Source organism: Armigeres subalbatus, chromosome 2 (genome assembly GCF_024139115.2).
Source record: "Armigeres subalbatus isolate Guangzhou_Male chromosome 2, GZ_Asu_2, whole genome shotgun sequence".
Taxonomy (NCBI): domain Eukaryota; kingdom Metazoa; phylum Arthropoda; class Insecta; order Diptera; family Culicidae; genus Armigeres; species Armigeres subalbatus.
In genome coordinates, this window is record NC_085140.1 from 291958986 (window position 1) to 291980504 (window position 21519).

At 39.4% G+C, this 21519-nt stretch overlaps 1 protein-coding gene across 3 annotated transcripts; it reads left to right on the forward strand.

The window, feature by feature from the left end:
* The first annotated feature begins 3495 nt into the window (after positions 1-3495).
* Positions 3496-19525, forward strand: LOC134216534 (uncharacterized). 3 transcript variants are annotated; one of them, XM_062695401.1, is made up of 5 exons: positions 3496-3572; positions 3635-4019; positions 18662-18887; positions 18955-19043; positions 19135-19525. In XM_062695401.1, the coding sequence occupies exons 2-5, from the start codon at positions 3858-3860 to the stop codon at positions 19219-19221; spliced, it is 564 nt and encodes a 187-aa protein (XP_062551385.1). In that variant the 5' UTR covers positions 3496-3572; positions 3635-3857; the 3' UTR covers positions 19222-19525. The 3 variants fall into 3 exon arrangements, with proteins under 3 accessions (XP_062551385.1, XP_062551386.1, XP_062551384.1); XM_062695402.1 differs by having other exon boundaries at positions 3498-4019; positions 18955-19075; XM_062695400.1 differs by having other exon boundaries at positions 3498-4019.
* Positions 19526-21519: the final 1994 nt, after the last annotated feature.

The following is a 21519-nucleotide window of genomic DNA, read 5'->3' on the forward strand; positions in this document are numbered from 1 at the left end:
AAGGCTTCTAACGGCAGGGAATATCAGATCTTCATGTGATAAACTTTGTACAAAATTTGAAGTTGAATAAAAGTTCTTCACATCTGTTTTGTTACACTTACTTCAATTCAATTGTTTCTTCTTGCTGAGAAAGCCACAGAAATGAGCAGAAACAAAAATTGAAGAGGACATTGGTGGTGGGAATTTGGATTAGGATGTGAAAAATTTAGCTTAAGAGTCAAATAAGCTCTACTAACAAATTTTAATATTTACAACTTAAAGCACGTGAATAATATGACTATTCTGAATGATGTCTTTACTCGTGTAACAGGAACTTAGTCACATTTGAACATGATGCAATAGTGTCCGGTACTAGGAGACATTTTTCTGAATCGTAAAATTTTTCACCAAAATTCATCGTTCAAAAACGTGTTCAGATGATCAAATATAGTTTGTATGAATCATCAAAGGTCAATAGTCATATTTTGTGTTTCTTTCTTTTATCTATTCTTCCTTTGAGTCAATATAACTCACGAAGAGGATGACCGATTTACGAGATTTCCCCACTAATCGATTCGTATTGGAATCAGTTGTGTTTCTATATGCAAAAGGTTAGTCAATTTTGAAGAAAAAATTTGGGAAAATTGTCAAAATACAATATTTGGAGAAAACTTAATGCGATCGCTCGAAAAAAGATCTAGAGTGCGGCGTCGCAATCAACGCAGAAAATGACATTTCGAACGTTAAACGTAAAAACCCGAGCAACGCAGGGTACGTTCTGCTAGTATGGTATAAATGGAAACATAATCCGGATAGTTAAAGTTTTTTATTGTTAAATGGCTTATGTGTCCGGCACTGGAGGATCTCCCCCTAAATATAATTAACCCGAAGACTTCGTAGAATATTTCTAAATCTGTAATCTGTTGTTGCGAACCAATAGGATTTTCGAAAGCAAAGTTATAAAGAAAATAAAAATGCTCATTATTGATATGTTATTCTTTTACGTGCTCAATTGAATTTCCCACGATTTAGTATTTCCTTAATAATTTTTCTTGCAAGCAGCGAATTGTTTCGAAATAAAGACGATTTATTCACTTGCTAAGTTTCCTATGTTGCCAATGTACTCATATATTTTTAGATATTAATGACCAACGTTGCAAAACGGTTTTCCGAAAAAAATTACGGTTTTCATAGTAATTCTCATACAAACTTCAAACCGCGCGTGCATGCTTAGTCAAATTCAGGGTTTGCAGAAATCGCTCTCAATAGATAACGAACAACGATAAAAGAGAGACAAAAACTGTTCCGAATCATAACAAGCATTGATAACAAATTTATCAACCTTTCAGACAAGTGCGAAAAAACAAAATCGGATAGGCAGCCCCCACAGAAAAATGGTGATTCTCGCATTGTTTTCGCTCCTTTCGTGTTGATTACTGCACAGCTGTGTAGAAAAAGTTGAAATGCATCATCAGAGCCAGTGCTCCCCGCATTTGGAGCTTTCTAAAAGAAATTTATCATGGGGTATAACATCCCGAATCAGTTCTCTATCATGACAGCTTGCGAAAAAAGTTTCTCGCGGTATGCTACATATCGTATATGTATACAGAGATAAGTGAGAGACTAGCTCTTTCTCTTTAGGATTCAATCCCTGGTCAAATTACAACCATTGGGATGTTGGATATATGAAGTCGGGAGGTAGCGAGGCTTGTTTTGGTAAACGTTTTGCCGCGTTCAATGTGTAGTTTTTCCGCAAATCATGTTCGATCGCACACCAATCCATTTATGTTTCGAACAAAATTGGCCTAACTCACTATATATGAAAATGGTTGGATATGACAATTTAACATTTTCATTTAAAAACCCCAAATTACTTATTCCACAGTGGTGATGATGCCTTTCTCCGATTGTTATTCGACTTAGAGTGATTAATGCATTTCATAGTTAATTGCCTATTAAATGACGATTAAATGCTTTTGAAGTGTTATTTTAAAGGGATGCTGCCTAAATAGTAGGATACACGCTTACTTTCACCTACTCAGTGACTGAGTAAAATTGCATTGCTCTCTCTTTCTATCCCACAGAAATTTTACTGAATTTCCGTCAAAAAAGTTAGATTGTAATCTTGTTTAAAGTTGATAATCAATTTTAGTATTCACCTCTTTCTTACATGAACATGTCCAGCATCTGTAGCACTTTTTCATAAACACTACTTTTTTGCTCCGACCGCGATCATTGCTCTGGTTCTATTTTGTACTTTTTGTGCGAATCACCGCACAAAAGTAGAGCGCAAGAACCAACCGCAGACGGCGGCCGTTACGAAACTGTGAAACTTTACTGGGTTGGTAAAGATTTGGAATTTTAAATGTTTTTACGTTGATAATCAATAGTTCCAATAGGCTTAAAAAATTGCTGGAGAGTTGCCGATTCGATTGATAATAAAATCTCGAAAATCCATTGAAAGATAAAGGAGCTATTAGCGTTTAAAATCTATCCTAATTTCGTGACGGTCTCGAATTTGGAAATTTCCGTTTTACACCCTGTATCAGAGTCTTCCCCTTAGACGTAGTTTACGTCAAAAATTGAAAAACTAAACTGTGAATTCGATAAAATCTAGAATTAAAATTTGTCAATGCCCAAACCGTGTTTAGATCGATTTTAGAAAGCAAAATAGTGATTTTGAGCGAAAACAAAAATTTGGGTTGTAGAGGGTTAACAGATCAATAACAAACTTAAGACAATGACGATATGATCCATAATTGGAGTAGAACTGGCAGGGTGAGTAGGATAAGTCGGAAGAGTATGACGAGCTGAGCAAATCTGTGTTTACGTTACACTGGCCCTCCTTAGCCTATTAATGGTAAGATGTGCGGCTATCAAGCAAGATCTTGCTGAAGGTGGCTGAGTTCAACTCCCGGTGCAATTTTCGGTTTGGAAATTGTCTCGACTTCCCTGGGCATAAAAGTATCCTCGTTTAAGCAGCCAGGCGGCAATGTCACAGTGGGGGATGTGATGCCAAGAAGAAGAAGAAGAAGAAGAAGAAGAAGAAGAAGAAGAAGAAGATTGCACACAAAATCAGCCCCTCCCTTTGCTATAATGTTTACAAGTATCTGGAAAATGGTTCGTTACTGCATTCTAAACTGTACGTAATTCATGGACCAAGGTGTATTCCCTCCGTCATGGTATTTTTAGTTATGTTGGGATTATCTTTTGTTCAGAGCACAATTTGTTAAGATTTTAATTTTATTTAAAATAAAAACTTGATATAAGCAATTAATTATCATCCAAAGGTCATTGTTCTATTTTCCAAATACAATCGAACGCATCGAACATTCCATCAATCTGCTTCCTCTCCCCCTAGTAATGCTAGTGAAAGTGACTGCCAGTGTGTGGTAGGCGAAGAACAACATCGTTGCTGCCCATGGTGTTTGCAGTTTTTCTTTCGCCAAGCATCAGATTTTCCAGCACACTCTATAAAAGAGCATGGAACGCCTGCGAGACAGTTTAGACTGCCACCGACAACGTGCTCGAACGAGCATTCTGAGATTGACCGATTCGGTGTCACCATCCACCGGTCTCCAAAGAAGCAAAAGGTGTCCCGGTTTGTGCACATTTGTAATTCTAGTTCTTGACAAGGATACTTTATCGGCTACAGGTGATCTTCCGTGACCGGCAGCTAGTCGGTGGTCTGAGCTAGTGATGAATGGAGTAGTGCATAATTTAAACTGCTAAATGCCGCATTAGGCAGGATCAGCGTGGTTACTGTTCAGTGAATGAGTTTCAGCGAACTTGGCGGATACAATTGGTGCTAATAACCACAGGAAGTGAATCTTGTTTACGATCTTTTTGGCGTACGGTTGGATCTCCGTGGATTAATTATGCAGCGCGTTACCCTTCAAATAACATTTTGGATGATGGTGCTGTTGGATTCAAGTCTGGTGTTCGGAAGACCTATGAGTGAGAAGAGGAGCTCTGATTCGGTGCATGCTAAAACAGCGGAAACACCCAGATATCTGGAAGTGCAGTATGATGATTATCCGGTAAGGATGTAAATATTTAAAATATGTTTGTGGTCTTCAGTTGTTATAAATCACGAAGCACGGTGCAATCATTCTAGAGATCAAACGAATATTGATAATGTTTTACATCGCTCAGATAATATTTTGTTGGCTAGAAGGTACACTATGCGGAATTTCTCATGCTTACAATTTAATTTATATCTTTTTCATATAGCTTAGATTGAAAATGCAATTGCTAAAACTAGACATGAACATACTCTTCATAATACATCTGAATAACATCTTACTAGTTTTTCTATTACTTTATAGAGCATCAATTCTAAAAAGAGAATTTTGCAGTTCACTACTGTTACTCCCTTTTAGCATAACGGTTAGATGCGAGGCTGCAAAAAACGACCATGCCGAGGGTAGCTGAGTTCGATTCCCGGTCTGTGGGCATTAAAGTATCATCGTGTTAGAAGCAGACGAAAATAGCTCAATAATAACAAATGTTGATAAGATAGTAAAATGAGATATGGACATGATAGATGTAAGAGAAAAAAGATCAGACGACAATATCAGTATTTCGTACTAAAATTCATGAGGAGATTAAGTTATGCTATTTGTAATCAGTGATCAGTATCAAGTGCCATTAGTTTGTTCTTATCCATTGCATATCTTGATATTTAAATGATAATGCGGTGCAAATTTTTGATATTGTTGTCTGTTCTTTTATCTCTTTATCTTTATCTTTTTGTTATTCTGTTCATGGCTTCTACGCGGGATGTTATACGAATGCAAAAATAGTAACTTGGTTTACAAACTTTACCTAGAAAATGGTATCAAATCTAAGAATGAAAAATTTCATGAATTGTCAACTTTTAGACGGATAGACCTGTGGACCGGAGTATTTGTGAACGGCGGCGGCGTAAGGCTATTTTTACACTGAGAACGGCGGCACCACGCCATAAGCCATGTTCGGCTGCGTGAAGAACTTTGAGCAGGGGAAAAAATTACGTGGCAAGGCATATAATGCTTTTTATGAATTTCAGGCTTTTTTGTACAATTGCTAGCTACAGCCAGACTGATGGACTGAACATCCTAATAGCCATAGCTTGTATCTCCACAGCAAAAGTTTACAATACATCCTCCACCAGGACATTGCCGCATCACAGCATATAAGTTCATTAGAAAATAATTCGGATATCAATCAAAAAATTCGTTTGGAAATTCCTCTAGATATTCCTCAGAAAATTCGAAAAAGGAATTCTAAGAATTTATTCAGAATTTCCCTTACAACTTTCTCTAAGAATTCCCTTGTAAATTTATTAGGGTATTTCTTCGGAAATTCGTTCTGAAATTTCTTCAAAAATTCCTTCAGGAATTTCCTTATAAATGATTTAGGAATTGCTTCGGAAATTCCTTTACGGAGTCTTTGGGAATTGGGAATTTGAAAACTTGTCTTAGCACTTCCTTCGAAAATTCCCATGAAATATCTTTCAAGAAAATCTATAGGAATTCCTACGGACACTGTTTTAGGAATACATTCGGAAATCTCTTTAGGAGAAAACCTTCGGAATTTGATTTAGGATTTTTTTTTGGAAATTCCTGCAAGAATTTTTATTTAGGATTTCTAATAAGAATTCTTCAAGTAATTCCTCAAAAAAATTCTTCGGGAATATTCTTGGAAGATATTTTTGGTATTTTTTCGAAAACTCCCTCTGGAATATGTGTACAACTTTCTGCAAGAATTCTTTCTGAATTTCGAATAGGAATTCCTTCGGACATTCCTCTGGAAATTTCTCAACCCTTTTAGACCCAATTTTTTCTAAGCGGTATTACGCACTACATTTGATATGTTCCATTTGTTTTCGTGATTCATAATGGAGAACTGACAAAGCAAGTTGAAAAATTTTGTTTCGGGATGTACCAGATCATCCAAACTGTCCTTGAGTCTGGAACTTGCGATCTACAGTTACAATGTGAGCTTTTTCCGTTACTCTAAGCTTGGATATGTATTCAACCAAGTCCATAATGTATTCCTAAAGATCAAAAGACATGGTCAGATGGTTTTGGGATACCCTGGGTCATCCAAACTGTCCTTGAGTATAGATCTTGCAATCTACAGCCACGAAACTAGATTTTTTCGCCACTAGAAGCTTATGTATGTATTCAACCATATTCAGAACATATTCATGAAGATCAGGAGACATTATTAGATGGTTTTGGGATATCCTGGGTCATCCAAACTGTTCTTGAGTTCCAAACTTGCGATCTACAGCTACGACACTAGCTTTTCTCTTGTGACCAGGAGACATGATAAGTTGGTTTTGGGACATCCTGGGTTATCTTAACCGTCTTTGAGTTCAGAACTTGCGATCTACAGCCACCGCTTTAGCTTTTTTCGTCGCTTTAAGTTATATTTAAATTATATTTATCTATGCGTTTTTTTTAATTTTAGGATTAAGTTCATTAAGTTCGGATATGTATTCATCCATATCCATAATACATTCCTGAAAATCAAGGGACATGCTTAGATGATTTTGGGATATCCTGGGTCATCAAAACCGTCTTTGAGTTCAGAACATGCGATCTACAGGCACAGCAGTACATTTTACAGTTAACCGTAAGCATTTGAAAAATCCGTACGTGTGACTGTAACGCTGTCACAGTGCAAACATGCTTTATACTGGCTTATAGAGTCTGGTTTATATAGCTTTATATTTCTAATGGTTACTTTGGGTTTCCGTCAATCATAGCTCCAATATATCGGCACCAACATTTTAAATTTTCTCAAAGTTGCTATGTGTATGTGATTACTACAGCGCTGATTATACCAGCACCAACATTTCAAGAGATGTTTTTTTTTGCAGCTGTAGATCTCAAATCCCGATCTCAAAGATAGTTTGGATTGTCCAGAATATCTCATAACTATCTTACCATATCCGTTGACCTCCCGAGAGGTATAATGGATATAATTGAACGAATATTGAAGCTTTGGTTACCGAAAAGAGCTTCTAAGCAGCTGTAGATCTCAAGTCCCGAACTCAAGGATAGTTTGGATTGCCCAGAATATCTTAAAATTATTTTACGATATCGATTGACCTCCCGAGAGGAGCAATGAATATAATTGAACGGATATTGCAGCTTTGAGTATCGAAAAGAGTTTCTAAGCAGCTGTAGATCTCATGTCCGGAACTCAAGGACGGTTTGGATTGCCCAGAATATCTCAAAACTATCCTACCATATCCGTTGACCTCCCGGGAGGTGTAATTGATGTAATTGAACGGATAATGAAGCTTTGAGTACCGAAAAGAGTTTCTTATGAGAGCGGTAAAACGCGCGGCTACAAAACAAGACCATGCTGAGGGTGGCTGGGTTCGATTCCCAGTGCTGATCTAGACAATTTTCGGACTAGAAATTGTCTCGACTTCCCTGGGCTTAAAAAGTATCATCGTGCTAGCCTCATGATATACGAATTCAAAAATGGTAACCTGGCTTAGAAACCTCGCAGTTAATAACTGTGGAAGTGATCTCAAGTCCCAAACTCAATGACAGTTTGGATTGCCGAAAGAGAACCTGAAAAGATTTTCGAACAGAATTTTTAAATGAATTTCTGAAGGAATATCCGAAGGAATTCTGAAAGGAACTTACGAAGGAATTTTTAATGGATTTTCCAAACAAATAGCTATTGGAATATAAATCAAAGTTTCTATATTTCTCCAAGAATGTTTCCGAAAATACAGACAGTAGTGAAACAAACTCAGTTTTGACTGTAGACTACATGACTAGGAAAACTCTCAACTTATCGAGATTGCGGCTATTCGGACATACTTAAGGTGAAGGTGGGTTGAGTACCAAAACAAAGCTTTGAAAGTATTGGTACAATGAAAACTGTCATATACAGTAGTAGTATTGGTGTAGTTTTTTTTAAAAAAGCAAAGAATATTAGTAGGGTGGTTCAAAAAACGACCCAGCTCCACCACGCTCAATCGATTCCGTCCCATGCTCCGAGTGTATTCCAAAAGCCAATTTGAACAAAAACTGATTGTGCACAAGCCGGTTCAAGTATGTATGAAAGCTAGTATGGGAAACTAAACCTTTCATTACACTGACTACAGTGCTTCTCTTCCAAACGCTGGCGAAAAGAGAACCCACATAGCTGAATGGAAACCGCACCTTGGGAAAGATCCATTGATTACGTAACGCAAAAAATAGCATTTTATACCCCGCTCACTCCCATGTCACACTTTTTGTATAAAGTATCTGCTCCTGGTGCGATAGATATCACAGACAAATTCTGGCTATTTTGTTGAATTACACGTTTTACTGATGCTTTCTGAGAAGCCTAATTATCATGCTAAGGATTGGTAATCTCGAATAAAATCGACTCTCAACTATCGGTACGACAATTCAATATGCATTGTCTATGGAGTCAAAGCTCTTGAATATTTCATCCAATCATATGGTTTCCCCCCTCGCCATGGCCCAGTGACGAAGCGCCACAATCAGAATAATGTAAAATTAAACCTCGTCATATCAACTGTCATACAAACCTGAAACGACCTGTGCACTGTAAGCCCCTATTAAAACCAGCCCAAACCATCGGAAGACACCCAGAATATGAAACATATTCGACTGAGCGTGGCGGAGCAAAATAATTTTTGAGCCACCCTAAATATTAGTTTGCTGCTGCCGCTGCCGGTGTTTACATTCGCTCCGCGATTAGTTTTTAGTCGGTTTTTTCGATCAAAAATAGCAGTTTATATTAAGTTTTCGCTTCCAACAAGTGACTGATTTCAAAAAGTGATGTTTAATTGGCATTCCATCAACATTTCGGGTTGCTCATGTGCGGAGAAGTGTGTGAAAACTTGATTTTTTCAATGCCCCTTGAGAGGAAGTGAAGTGCAGTGATAAGCCCACCAAATCGCGAACGGCTATTAAATTGGCACGAAGCTGCTGATTTATTCTATAATTCGAACCGAAATGCATAGGACTCTTTGAAGAAACATGTTAATTATCACGGGAAGTAAATAAATATGCTGTGAGCAGGTTAGTAATTTGAATATTATACTTTTGTTCGATGCTGTTCGATGCATTCGAATGTTGGTGGGAGAGGAGTGCGGGAGGTGTGGTAACGACCCGTAGAAGGTCCGGTGCCATATTGACGGCCATCGTGGTACTCTTCCAACTATGTCCTTAAGAATTCCGTGGAAATTTACAGCAGAAGTTCCTTCAAAAATGTATACAGTTTTTTTTTCATTAATACCTTAAATAATTCCCTAGGAAATATACTCAGGAATTAATTCGGTAACTCATCAAGAAACTCATTCTCATTTCATTTATTTATTTTACATCTAAACAGATAACACTGAATCAACAATTTGCGTTTTTCACAGTATACTCTGTGTCTCGTCTTTGACGTTCGGCTTTGGCTACTCTTGTTCAATCTCAACGTGATTGTGGGGTTATGAATATGTGTTTTACTTAGTTTTTCAACAAACTGTCACCTATATGGATTCGCATTATGCGTTTTTCACAGTGCATTCTTTGTTTCGTCTTTGACGTTCGTCCATTGTTACGTCCTCAGTGTTTTTGTGACACCTCTCTTTAGTTCCTAGCTGAATGCGTGTGAGTCTACATAATTGGCTTTCCTATAAATGGTATATCATATGCATTTGCATTGTGTGACTTATCCAATATATTTTATGCTTCGCGTTCCATTGCGTTTTACAAAATGCATCGTGTGTATGTATTATTGATTGTATCCTCCTTCTCCAGAAACCTGTTCCATTCTCTTTTCCAATTTCACTTCCTCTTCCTTTTCCCTTTTCACTTCCTTTTCCGTCAGGTAAATGATGAGAAAGGCCAGTGAAGGCGGTGACACAAATCTTCCGAATTGAGAGGAACGTGCCTCCTGAGCCGACGTTCTGATACGTGATAGGAAATATACTCAGCAATTAATTCGGTAACTCATCAAGAAACTCGTTCTCATTTCATTTCATTTCATTTCATTTATTTAGTTTACATCTAAACAGATAACACTGAATCAACAATTTGACGCTCCAATACACGGTTCGAGGCCGCATCTCTCCATCCTCGAATGCGCCCCACGCTCGCCAAGTCGTTTTGCACCTGGTCTGCTCACCTCGCTCGCTGCGCTCCACGCCGCCCGTCTCGTACCTGTCGAATCGGAAGCGAGCACCATCTTTGCAGGGTTGCTGTCCAGCATTCTTGCAACATGCCCTGCCCATGGTACCTTTAGCTACCTTCTGGATACTGGGTTCGCCGTAGAGCTGTGCGAGCTCGTGGTTCATTCTTCGCCGCCACACACCGTCTTCTTGCACACCGCCAAAGGGTGTCAGGCCATTTGGCCGAATGCCGTTTGGCCGAACGGGTCGTTTGGCCGAATAGTTGAAAAAATTGACCTCAGTTTACGAGTGGTCTTTCTTCCTACCTCCTTCTTTCTTCTTTCTACCTTCTTCCTTCTTCCTTCTTCCTTTTTTCATATTCCTTCTTCCTTTTTTCATATTCCTTCTTCCTTCTTTCTCCTTTTTTTCTTCTTCTTTCCTTCTTCCTTCTATCTTCTTCCTTCTTTCTTCTTTCTTCGTTCTTCTTTCTTCTTCCTTATTCTTTTATCTTTCTTTCTTCTTCCTACTTCCTTTTTTTCCCTCATTCCTTCTTCCTTCTCCCTTCTTCCTTCTCCCTTTTTCCTTCTTCCTTCTTCATTCTACTTTCTTTCTGTTTTCCTTCTTTTTTTTCCCTCGTTCCTTCTTCCTTCTTTCTTCTTCCTTCTTCCTTCTTCCTTCTTCCTTCTTCTTTCTTCCTTCTTCCTTGTTCCTTCTTCCTTTTTTTCTTTTTCCTTCTTCCTTTTTCCTTCTTCCTTCTTCCTTCTTCCTTCCTCCTTCTTCTTTCTTCCTTCTTCCTTCTTTCTTCTTCCTTCTGCCTTTTTCCTTCTTCATTCTTCCTTTTTTCTTCTTCTTTCTTCTCTCTCCCTTCTTCCTTCTGCCTTCTTCTTTCTTCCTTCTTCCTTATTCCTGCTTCCTTCTTCCTTCATCCTTCTTCCTTCTTCCTTCTTTCTTCTTTCTTCTTTCTTCTTCCTTCTTCCTTCTTCCGTTTTCCTTCTTCCTGCTTCCGTCTTCCTTCTTCCTTCTTCCTTCTTCTTTTTTCCTTCTTCCCTCTTCACTCTTCCTTTTTTCCTTCTTCCTTCTTCGTTCTTCCTTCTTCATTCTTCCTTTTTCCTTCTTCTTTCCTTCTTCCTTCTTCCTTCTCCTTTCTTCGTTCTTCCTTCTTCTTTCTTCTTTCTTTCTTCTTTCTTCTTTCTTTTTTTACCTCATTCCTTCTTCCTTCTTCCTTCTTCCTTCTTCGTTCTTCCTTTTTCTTCCTTCTTTCTTTCTTCTTCCTTCTTTCTTCCTTCTTCATTCCTTCTTCCTTCTTCATTCTTCCTTCTTCCTTCTTCCTTCTTCCTTCTTCCTTCTTCCTTCTTCCTTCTTCCTTCTTCCTTCTTCTTTCTTCCTTCTGCCATCTTCCATCTTCCATCTTTCTTCTTCCTTCTTCTTTCTTCTTTCTTCCTTCTTCCTTCTTCCTTTTTTCCTCTTCCTTCTTCCTTCTTCCTGTTTTCTTCTGCCTTCTTCTTTTTTCCTTCTGCCTTCTTCTTTCTTCCTTCTACCTTCTCTCTTCTTCTTACTTTTTCTTTCTTGCTTCTTCTTTCTGCCTTCTTCCTTCACCCTTCTTCCTTCTTCTTTCTTCATTCTTCCTTATTATTTCAACTATTCGGCCAAACGGCATTCGGCCAAATGGCGTTCGGCCAAATGACCCTTTCGGCCAAATGGCATTCGGCCAAACGACATTCGGCCAAATGACCCTAAACCCGCCAAAGATGGTCCTAAGCACCCGTTTCTCGAATACTCCGAGTATATACATGACACATGACACATTTGGTGCGGTGGCGAATCTTTTTTGACCGCAGTTTCTTCTGGAGCCCGTAGTAGGCCCGACTTCCACAGATGATGCGCCTTCGTATTTCAAGACTAACATTGTTATCAGATGTTAGCAAGGAAACTCATTCAAGTCCGCCTTAAAAAATTCCGTCAGGAATTCGATCTGCAATTTCTCTAGGGATTCCTTCAAAAAACCTCCACAAATGGAAGCAGCTTTATCTTTGAAATTTCCCCCAGGAATTGCTTTCGAACTTTTTATGACCTTAGGAAATCTCTTAAAAAGTTATTTTCGAAATTCCTTCAAAAATTCTTCTAAGATTAATTCTGACAATTCCATCAGGCATTTCTTCAGAAATTCTTTTTGAGGCTGTCCATTTACCACGTCGATAGGTTTTAATCAGCTTTAGATACCCCATCCTCTAGCGTGGACAACTGTTCATATAAATTTTCAAAAAAATGTATGAACCGTGGACATTCACCATACACCCCCTCTCTCTAAACTGTCCACGTAGTATATAGACAGCCTCTTTGAAATATTCAAAAAAAATCTGGCCATACGCCCTTCGCCCTTTGTGAGCTTCATGACCGTGCGGTTAGCGACGTCAATCGTCTAGACGCACGTGCTGTGGAGTGTGGGTTCGATTCCCGCCCGGTAAGGAGAAAACTTTTCGTAAAGCGAAAAGTTCTCCACTTGTTGACTGGGTGTTGTGTAAATGTTCTGTCCGTTGTCTCATGCTAGATGTTAAGTGTTCAGTCTGTGCGACCTCTGGTCGAAGACGGTGATTCTGTTTTCTTTCCTCAAAGAAGCCATCGAGAATCTATTTATTAGTACACCTGTTTTTTTGTTTTTCACGGGAATGCTTTCCGGAGGAGATTCTTTCTATCCCGCGGGCTTTGCTTACGGGTCCGTCACCTTTGTTTTTTGCCCTTCATACAGCAGTGCATTGAAAGCTTCTTTCCTGTACTATTGGGTGGAGCCGTAAGCAGAGCAAGACTCAAGCCAGGATGGTGGATAACTACATACATACAAACATACATACTTTTAAAAATTTCTACAAAATTCCTTCGGAAATTATTTTAACGATTCCACTGGAACTTTTCCAGGTATTCCGTAAGACATTCCATTCCCTCGGAAATTCATCTAGTAATTCCTTCAGAAAATCATCCAGAAATTGCTACGGGGATAAATCCAGAAATTCCTGCTTCATGTATTCCTTCTGAACTTCTTTCAAAACTCCTTCAAAATCCTTCGGAAATTATTTCGTGAAAACCAAGAAATTTATTTAGGAATTGTTTACCAATATAAACTGAACTTTCTCAGAACAATTTTGCCAATTTAAGTACAAGGAGGAGTGAAGGAAATGGTCAATTTAATGGGTCACATGCCCCATTGTGCGATAGCTCCAGAAGCCAGGCTACAATTTTGCATTCGTATATCACAAGGCTATCACAATGATACTCCATGCCAGTGAAGTTTGAAAAAATCCTACCATACTGGGAATACAAATCCAACATTGATAGTGTTGACTTGTAGCCACGTATAAAAGCACTAGACCAATTAAGATACATAACATCCAAACCTTTGAAAAAATGATGAACTGCCCAATGCGGCCAGAATGAGGTTATTCCACATGAAGTTACGTATGAGATTAGAAGCTCATCGCTACGACAGTTGATCCGAGGCCAAGAAGTTCTTAGATGACCTAACATTTAACACGTCAATGCGGATAAAAGTAACAGAGATAAAAGCAAACAAATCTGCTAAAGGTATAATAGCTATACATATATAATTAATGTCTGAATTGTTGCCTTGGTTCGGCACAGGTTCGGCAGATGCAAACGCACTGCATACTGTAATTTTTGTGTTGGCCAATCATTGGCGTGAATTAAGTGCCGACGGCTACGGCGTGGCGCGGCGGCGCACAGGTCTAGTTCCGGATCTTTCAGTTACCACTTTAATCTTTGAATATAGACGACGACAATTTTTTCTACTAAGTTTCTTGCTTTATGGTAACATGGAATAAGCTTGTTTTCTGCAGCAGCATGATATTTTGGCAAGCTGATCATGTAAAGTAAATAAAATTATCCAGCTTTTTATCCTGTCCAGCTATAATTTTTGAATCACCCCTTTTGACATTAGCGTTGTCCACTATAAATTTGCCTAGCATAGATCAAAGTATGCTGTACTATGATGAAAAATGTTTGTTTTGTTTCCATTATCGCTTAAAAGATCCAACATTCAATTATCAAACTGTTCCTCTCAATTCATTTTTTTTCTATACCTTAAATTTTCTAATCATTTTAGGTTCGGTGGAAATGGTCCTTCGAGAAAGCTTCAATCCTACGCCTAATGTGGGACGAAATATGTGAGACACAACCGTACGACGGAATTCAAATTTTATTCGTTCACATTCGAAGCATATGAAAAGAGCACGATGCTTCAGACATTCTGAATATCCCTCACAACGTTCTGTATTTCAATGAATTCAGGGGTTCGAGAACTTTATTTGGGAATATGACTTTTGATGAAGTAGGACAAAGTATTCGTAAAATTAGTGTGGTCCACTCGATATCTTCGTGGTGTCAATCGAAAGAGCCAAAGACTCTCCCTTATATCAGATTCAGACTTTTCGAAATTATCACCAGAGCATTACGGTGGAGCGCAATATTCACGAGTAGTTTAGAGTCAATGATACATATATTTGAGGGACTGTTCGTATGGCTAATATAGGCCTATAATATATAACTATCTTCATTGACGCACTGATTGATCCAGCAGATGCACTGACGAAGATTCATGGAGAGTTGGAGTGATATAAAACCTCCATTCGTAGGCTTCCAAATAATGAAAAATTCATCACAATCATTGACAGCAAAGAACATAGTCCTTGCCGATTAAATTAAGGAACCGTAGAGCACAAAAGACTTGGGTTCCTGCCGCACCAAAGTAAATCATTGCGAACATCTAATTCGTACAATTTTCCTATCTCGTAACGCCAGACTCGCTAAAATGGAAAAAAATATATGTACCTATAATAGTTGTAGCCCCAAATTACGTTACCGTGATTTGTCAACATTCCCATTAGTGAAAATTTATGACAGATAACAAAACAATCCAAAATCAAAGTCTACTGCGATGCTCCTACAAACTTCTGTACACAGCATCTGTCATGTTTGAATCACTCCCTTTTCAGGTTATGGCTAGCGTAAAAAGCTGGATACCATTTTGGTATAGATTTATCATATTAAAGCTCATTCTTTGTCATTGCAAAAAATAGCATGTGCAACTCGTTGCAAAACGCGATTTATTCAGCACTCGTAGGATTTATTTATTAACTTGGCAAGCCTCGTTGGATAAACGTACAACTCGTGCTGAAAGAATCACCTTTCTGCAACTAGTTTTTACAACTAGTTTATTCAACTCCAGCACCGTAAATATAACCAATTAAGATTACGAGCACCTTTTGAAAAATCTGGTAGGGGGGAAGACGGCAAATTTTATGAAACTTGGCCACAATATTCTTTGATATGCAAAGAATGTTTAGGCCAAATTTGAGCCTAGTCAGTCATAAAAAACCCCCCTGCCAATAATAGAACAAAACCTGCCAAAGCCGTCATTCCCCCTATATCTTTTGAAAAGCTCTTAATTATCAAAATAAAAAAGAAGAAAAAAAGTTTTATAATAGTTTTTTTGAAATTAAATTTAAGTATTCAAAGTTTTAGCTTGGTTATTCGATATGGTTTGTTTCTTGAACTTTCGCTTAACAATTGCACAACTTTTATCATAAATTTGTGTATTATTTCTTGTTAGGAGTACGTCCATCCCGAAGGACTTCCATCGGCCATTTAGGTCCATGAGAATGAGCACGATAATCATTTAGAGTGCTTAGAGTCTACAATTGAAGGTTTTGAAAAAAAATCACGCTTAGCTAGGATGAGTGCCATGAATTGACCACTCAGTTTCATGTGAATTGGCCACGATAATGTTATTGCTAGTGGCTCGTACCCGCTGAAATAGAGAACGGTACAGTGTAGCAAGTACAGAATAGAAACGAATTCACCGCAAAAAGAAACAGCAACACTAAGGTGTTGTGATAGCAGAAGCGCAGGAGAACATGGATAGAAACGATATGCGAAGGTTTTACGCAACTATCAATGGCGCGCGGCATAAGACTGTGCGAGTGCCCGCCATGTGCAATGACGGAGAATTAGCTGACAGACAACACTATGGTGGAAGCCAGGTGGAATGAACATTTCGAAGATTTGTTGAATGGTGAAAACGAAGGTGTACTAAATTGCAGGATGAACATAGTTGCCGACGCGACGGTCAAGCTGTGACCAACGCTGGATGAGGTAAAGAAGGCTCTAAAGGAGCTGAAAAGCAGCAAAGTTGCTGGGAACGACGAGTCTCGGTCGAGCTTCTCAAACTTGAAGTCAGCAGCTGCATTATCAGAAAATATGGAATGATGAAGACTTGCCTACCGGCTGGTTGGATGGCCTGATAGCTCGTACAGACTGAACACTTAACACCTAGCAGGAAACAACGGACAGGACACATAACAGTGGATCAGTGAAGAATTTTCCGTATCACGGAAAGTTTCGAACCCACGCTCCATAGCACATGCGGCTAGGCACGCTAACCGCAAGGCCAAGAAGCCCACAAAAAGAAATGAGCTGTGGCAGATAATGTCGGTACATGGTTTTCTGGCGAAACTGATTGAACTGATACGTGCAACGCTTGATGGTACGAAATCAATTATTCGGATTGCAGACAAAGTGTCAACCTCGTTTGTGACCTTAGATAGATTGAAGCAGGGTGATGTACTTTCAAATTTATTGTTCAACTTTGTACTTGAAGGTGCGATTAGGAGATCTGGCGTGCAGAGGAACGGCACTGTCACCACACGGACGCACGGGGCTTAGCGGACGACTTTGACCTTTTTGAACTCGATCGTAGGGTAGTAGTGTATAGCAACCCTATAACCAGAGACCGGCGGAGTGAAAAACTGTTGAAATGGCAACGTATGAAAATGCATGATATCGTGAAAATAATATTGGCAGCACTTGAGCTTATTGCTTGCTTCTTGTAGGTGAAAAATGTAAACAAGTCGAATTGGAACCGCTTTTGACGGTTCGATTGGAAACAAGATGGCGTCTTCGCCGATCTCTTATTCTAGAATTTCTAGTAGTGTATAGGGCACTGCACGGAAACATCTCTTTCTCTTTCGTTCCTCATAAATTGTGACGTTTACTGGCCTTGTTGTTTTCTAATTTCTTTGCAGCGAGAAAGAGACAAAACAGTCCGTGCAGTGCCCTATGCTTTTGTCCTTCTGAACAGGCAGATAACGAGGATAGGCTTAACCATTAACGCTTCATCTAAACCCCATATTTTACTAAGCTGATGTAATTCAAGTAATTAGAAAAACTAACCAATGCAAAGTACATGATTGCGCGTAGAGATAGAGGTGTCCCAGTGGTGTTGGTGCTGAGCTGAGGTTGTGCTTGATTTCGATGTGTTGGAAGCTGTTTTTTTAACCTTGGAACGTCTGTGACATTTCAGTATGACATTTCCCGTGAAGTGAAAATATGTATTGCTGCTGTAAATAGGGCCTAAAACGGGTTACGTAATCAGCTTAGATTGCGCAATCCGTAGCATACCGTGAGAGACATTTTTCGGTAGCTGTTACAATAATGAACTAATTCGGGGGGCTACAACCGATGATACATTTCTTTCAATAAGACCCAATTGCTGGGGCACCAGTTCTGATGATGCATTTAAACTTGTTTTACACAGCTGTGTGAAAAAATATGGTCTCCAACATGAAATGAGCGAGAACAAAGCGGGGGCCGCCTATCCGAATCAGTTTTTTTCCAACTTGTATACTAGTGCGATAGTTTTGTTTTCATGGCTTGTTATGATTCGAAGTGGTTTTTGCCTCTTTTTTATCATTGTTCGTTATCTATTGAGAGCGATTTCTTTTGTGGTTTCCCTCATATTTACCGTCATTAAGATGTCCGTAACAAAACTAGATCTGAAATTATGTAGGTTAGGCGCAAAAAGTTTCAAAATAGTGTATGGGAAGGTCGGAAAAACCGAAAATTTCCACATTTTCAAGAAACATCTAACATTTTGGCGAGGCGAAACGCCCTAGTGGCATTAATCTACAATGTACTTGCGTCTCCACGCACTATACATACCAGAATGTTGATTTGCCGACGCGTGGTGCTTTGTTCCCTAGGAGCTGCCAGCTAAAAGGAGTAATGCCTCATGAGTTTTCCAGCAACAGAATATCACAATTTTTTCGAAATGTGAATATTATCAATATGATTGAGATTTTTGACAATTTTTGAATGGCATCAACTAGCTATCTTGTTTAACTGATGCATAATTTAAAAATACCCATGAATAGCGTTACAAATAAGACAATAAGGCAGTGTTTGCTTAGCTAGGGCATATTGCCCCCCCCTTCCCCTAAATCGTTTTTGGTAGAGGTTTTGTTTTCCTGTTCGGGTAGAGGTTTGTTCAATTAGTGTATAAGATTTGATATCAGATTGTTAGGAAATACTTTTTATAACTTGAACATTATGGAATGGTCGAACATTGAACTATTTTCCGAGGTAGTATAGAATGTTACTTTAGTTGTTTCTACTTACAACTAATCACTCAACTGCGGCAGCTCATTATTTTAGCAACAGTGAAGTTTCAAGAAGTTGCAAGGATTAAACTATCATTTTCTTTCGCAGATGGTGGTTCCTAAGCGGGCAGCGATGCTCCTGGACCGGCTGATGGTGGCGCTGCACCATGCACTAGAACGGGATGGAGGTGAGGGCGACAACGGCCGGCCCATCAATAAAGTTTACCGTGATTCAAAGTACGGTGGGCGCCCGGTCACAAATGGGATGGTCAAGCTGCGTCAAAACCAACAGCAGCCCAGCAAGACGGAGCAACTGATGAAGTCGTATTATGAGGGTAAATTGAGCAAGCTAATGTTTATGTCATTATACGAACACTTGAGCCAAAGTTTGATTGATTCCAGAGGCAGAAGCCAATGATTCGGTAGAAGCCAACGTTATACCCGATGATCTTGATGAGTTCGAGGGTCGTAAGGAACTTCTGGACGAAATGGTAAAAAACTAAAGAAATCGAAATTTCTATTGGTGTGGTCAAGCCGGTAAATGGTGCTCGGTTGGTGCGTTGTTCATTATTGTTTTTTTAGATGGACATACATACGAGGGGCACTGAGGATAAAACCAAAAAGGGTCGATACTGGAAGTGTTACTTCAATGCTGTCAGTTGTTTTTGAGCGACAGGGCTGAGACGAAGGCGGACGTGTTAGAGTAAAATTAGTTAGTTCTTCAATCAACAGCAAATATGAATACAATCAATAGCAGCAGCTTCAATCTACCGAAAAGAGCATTATCAGAGGAAACAAATCAAAAACCGCAAAACGCGGAACATTGGAAAGAACTGAAATTGTTTCAACCATAGACATTAGATTTTCATCTATTGTATAATAAAATTATACGTTACCATCCCATGATACAGGATGTTTCGAAAAGCATGAATGCAATTTGAAAATTAAAACTGAAATATATGTTTTTCGAGCAAATGGTTTTATTGTCGTTAATTGTCAGCTGGTATAAAATATATTTTAGTTACTAGATAAAGATTGTCGCTTCGGTTCCCTTTGTTTTGCTGTCCGGAACATGTTGGGTACCAAGCTGTCAAATCGTATAGATTTTCCTTCTTTGACATTTAGCTCCCCTATCCTCGCCAGCAAAAGATGTTCCGGACAGCGACGACAGCGACAATCTTTATCTAGTAACTAAAATATCTTTTGCTGGTATACCTATGAGTGTTATGAGTGAGGAAAACTTCTAATAACCAACAAATCACGTACAGCTTTTATACCGCGGAAAAAGAATCACAACTACATCATCAGGCATCAATGCACGCACATGATAGAAATTATTTTATAGAATACACGAATTATCCGAAAAATAGCTACACTAGTCGACGGTAGGTGGGGCCCTCCTTAGCCGTGCGGTAGGGCACGCGGCTACAAAGCAAGATCATGCTGAGGGTGGCTGGGTTCGATTCCCGGTGCCGGTCTAGGCAATTTTCGGATTGGAAATTGTTTCGACTTCTCTGGGCATAAAAGTATCATCGTGCTATAGCCTCATGATATACGAATGCAAAAATGGTAACCTGGCTTAGAAACCTCGCAGTTAATAACTGTGGAAGTGCTCAATGAACAATAAGCTGCGAGGTTGCTCTGTTCCAGTGTGGGGATGTAATGCCAATAAGAAGAGAAGAAGTCGAGGGTAAACCAAAAATGTCGAAAAAATCATGGATTGCAATCAATGAATATTGATAACGTTTTAGGTAGTTGCTCTACTTATTTTTTCTATTTGATTATCAAATGCTTTTTACGCGGTTGACACAGCGCAGTGAATCAAACTGTACTGTCATGAACTGTAAATCTGTTGATGGTTACGTGTTACAGGTTTTGACCGTCATGAAACACAAATTAATAATGCATGACAGAGAACATGTCACGATCTACTACCACTATCTTTTGTACGATCTATTATATCTTTATTAAGGAGGCTTTTAGTCCTTGGCTGGCTCACCTCCGGAGAGAGAGAAGGAGTAGTTAAAGATCTACATTTCACCCAACAATATAAGTTCAAATAGATTTTTCAAAATTATTTTCGTAGTCCGTGGAGAGTCCGTTTGGGTTGCTAGTGTAGGTATCGTTTCGGTGGGGTTTTTGTAGATCGTTCATCCTTCGGGTTGTAAAGAAACGTTGCGGGGGTCTCTCATCAAGTTGGGGTGTTATACCGCATTGAAGAGGCGGCAATCGTTTAGGAAACAGATCAGCTGCTGCTCGCCGGCACGGTCATTTTGCAGAGCAGCAGTGGCGTTGGCGATGTCGTATGTTGCCCTTGGAAACTTATATATGTAGTGGGCAGTGGTTCAAAATATGGTTGATCGTTATTCTGCAGTTGTACTGCAGTTGTGCCGGTACCATTGCAATCGGAGGAGCCAAGGTTGTGGGTTATATTTGTATAACCGGTTCGAAGGCGGGAAAGCGCCACCTGTTCCCGGCGGTTCGGCAGGTCCATGGTGGGGAGGGTAGAGTTCTTCACTATTCTGCAAAAGTTTCTTTGGATTCGCCACCCTAGCAGCACACATGTTTCATATAGGTTGTTGCAACTCATATGTGACCGGATTCAGTCACAATCAAGTTGCGGTAACCATTTTTGTCTGACTTGTGCTGCTCGGGCATTCACCTGCCCATGCTGCAGCAATTTGCTGCTGGATCCATTTTTTGGCGTCGTCGTTCGGAACTGCTCGGCAGAGATGTTTGCCAGGACGTCGGCACTTTCGTTCCCTTTAATGCTGGAATGGCCGGGAACCCACATCAGGGTGATGTTTTTGTTCAGAGCCAGCTGGATGGCCTGGATGTAGGGATGGCGACTGAGTCAGTGGAAGATCGCCGCAGCTTCGGCCGAGAAAACTGAAGTTATGTTCGGTAAACGGTGTGTTTCGGTGGAGCCATCCACGTGCATTTTGGGATTAGCGATGATGATTTATT

Excerpts from the sequence above, each read along its gene's own strand:
- LOC134216534 (XM_062695401.1), top strand. The coding sequence starts at position 3,858 with ATGCAGCGCGTTACCCTTCAAATAACATTTTGGATGATGGTGCTGTTG. Across the intron at positions 4,020-18,661 it reads TGCAGTATGATGATTATCCG|ATGGTGGTTCCTAAGCGGGC; the intron begins GTAAGGATGTAA and ends TTTCTTTCGCAG. Across the intron at positions 18,888-18,954 it reads GATGAAGTCGTATTATGAGG|AGGCAGAAGCCAATGATTCG; the intron begins GTAAATTGAGCA and ends GATTGATTCCAG.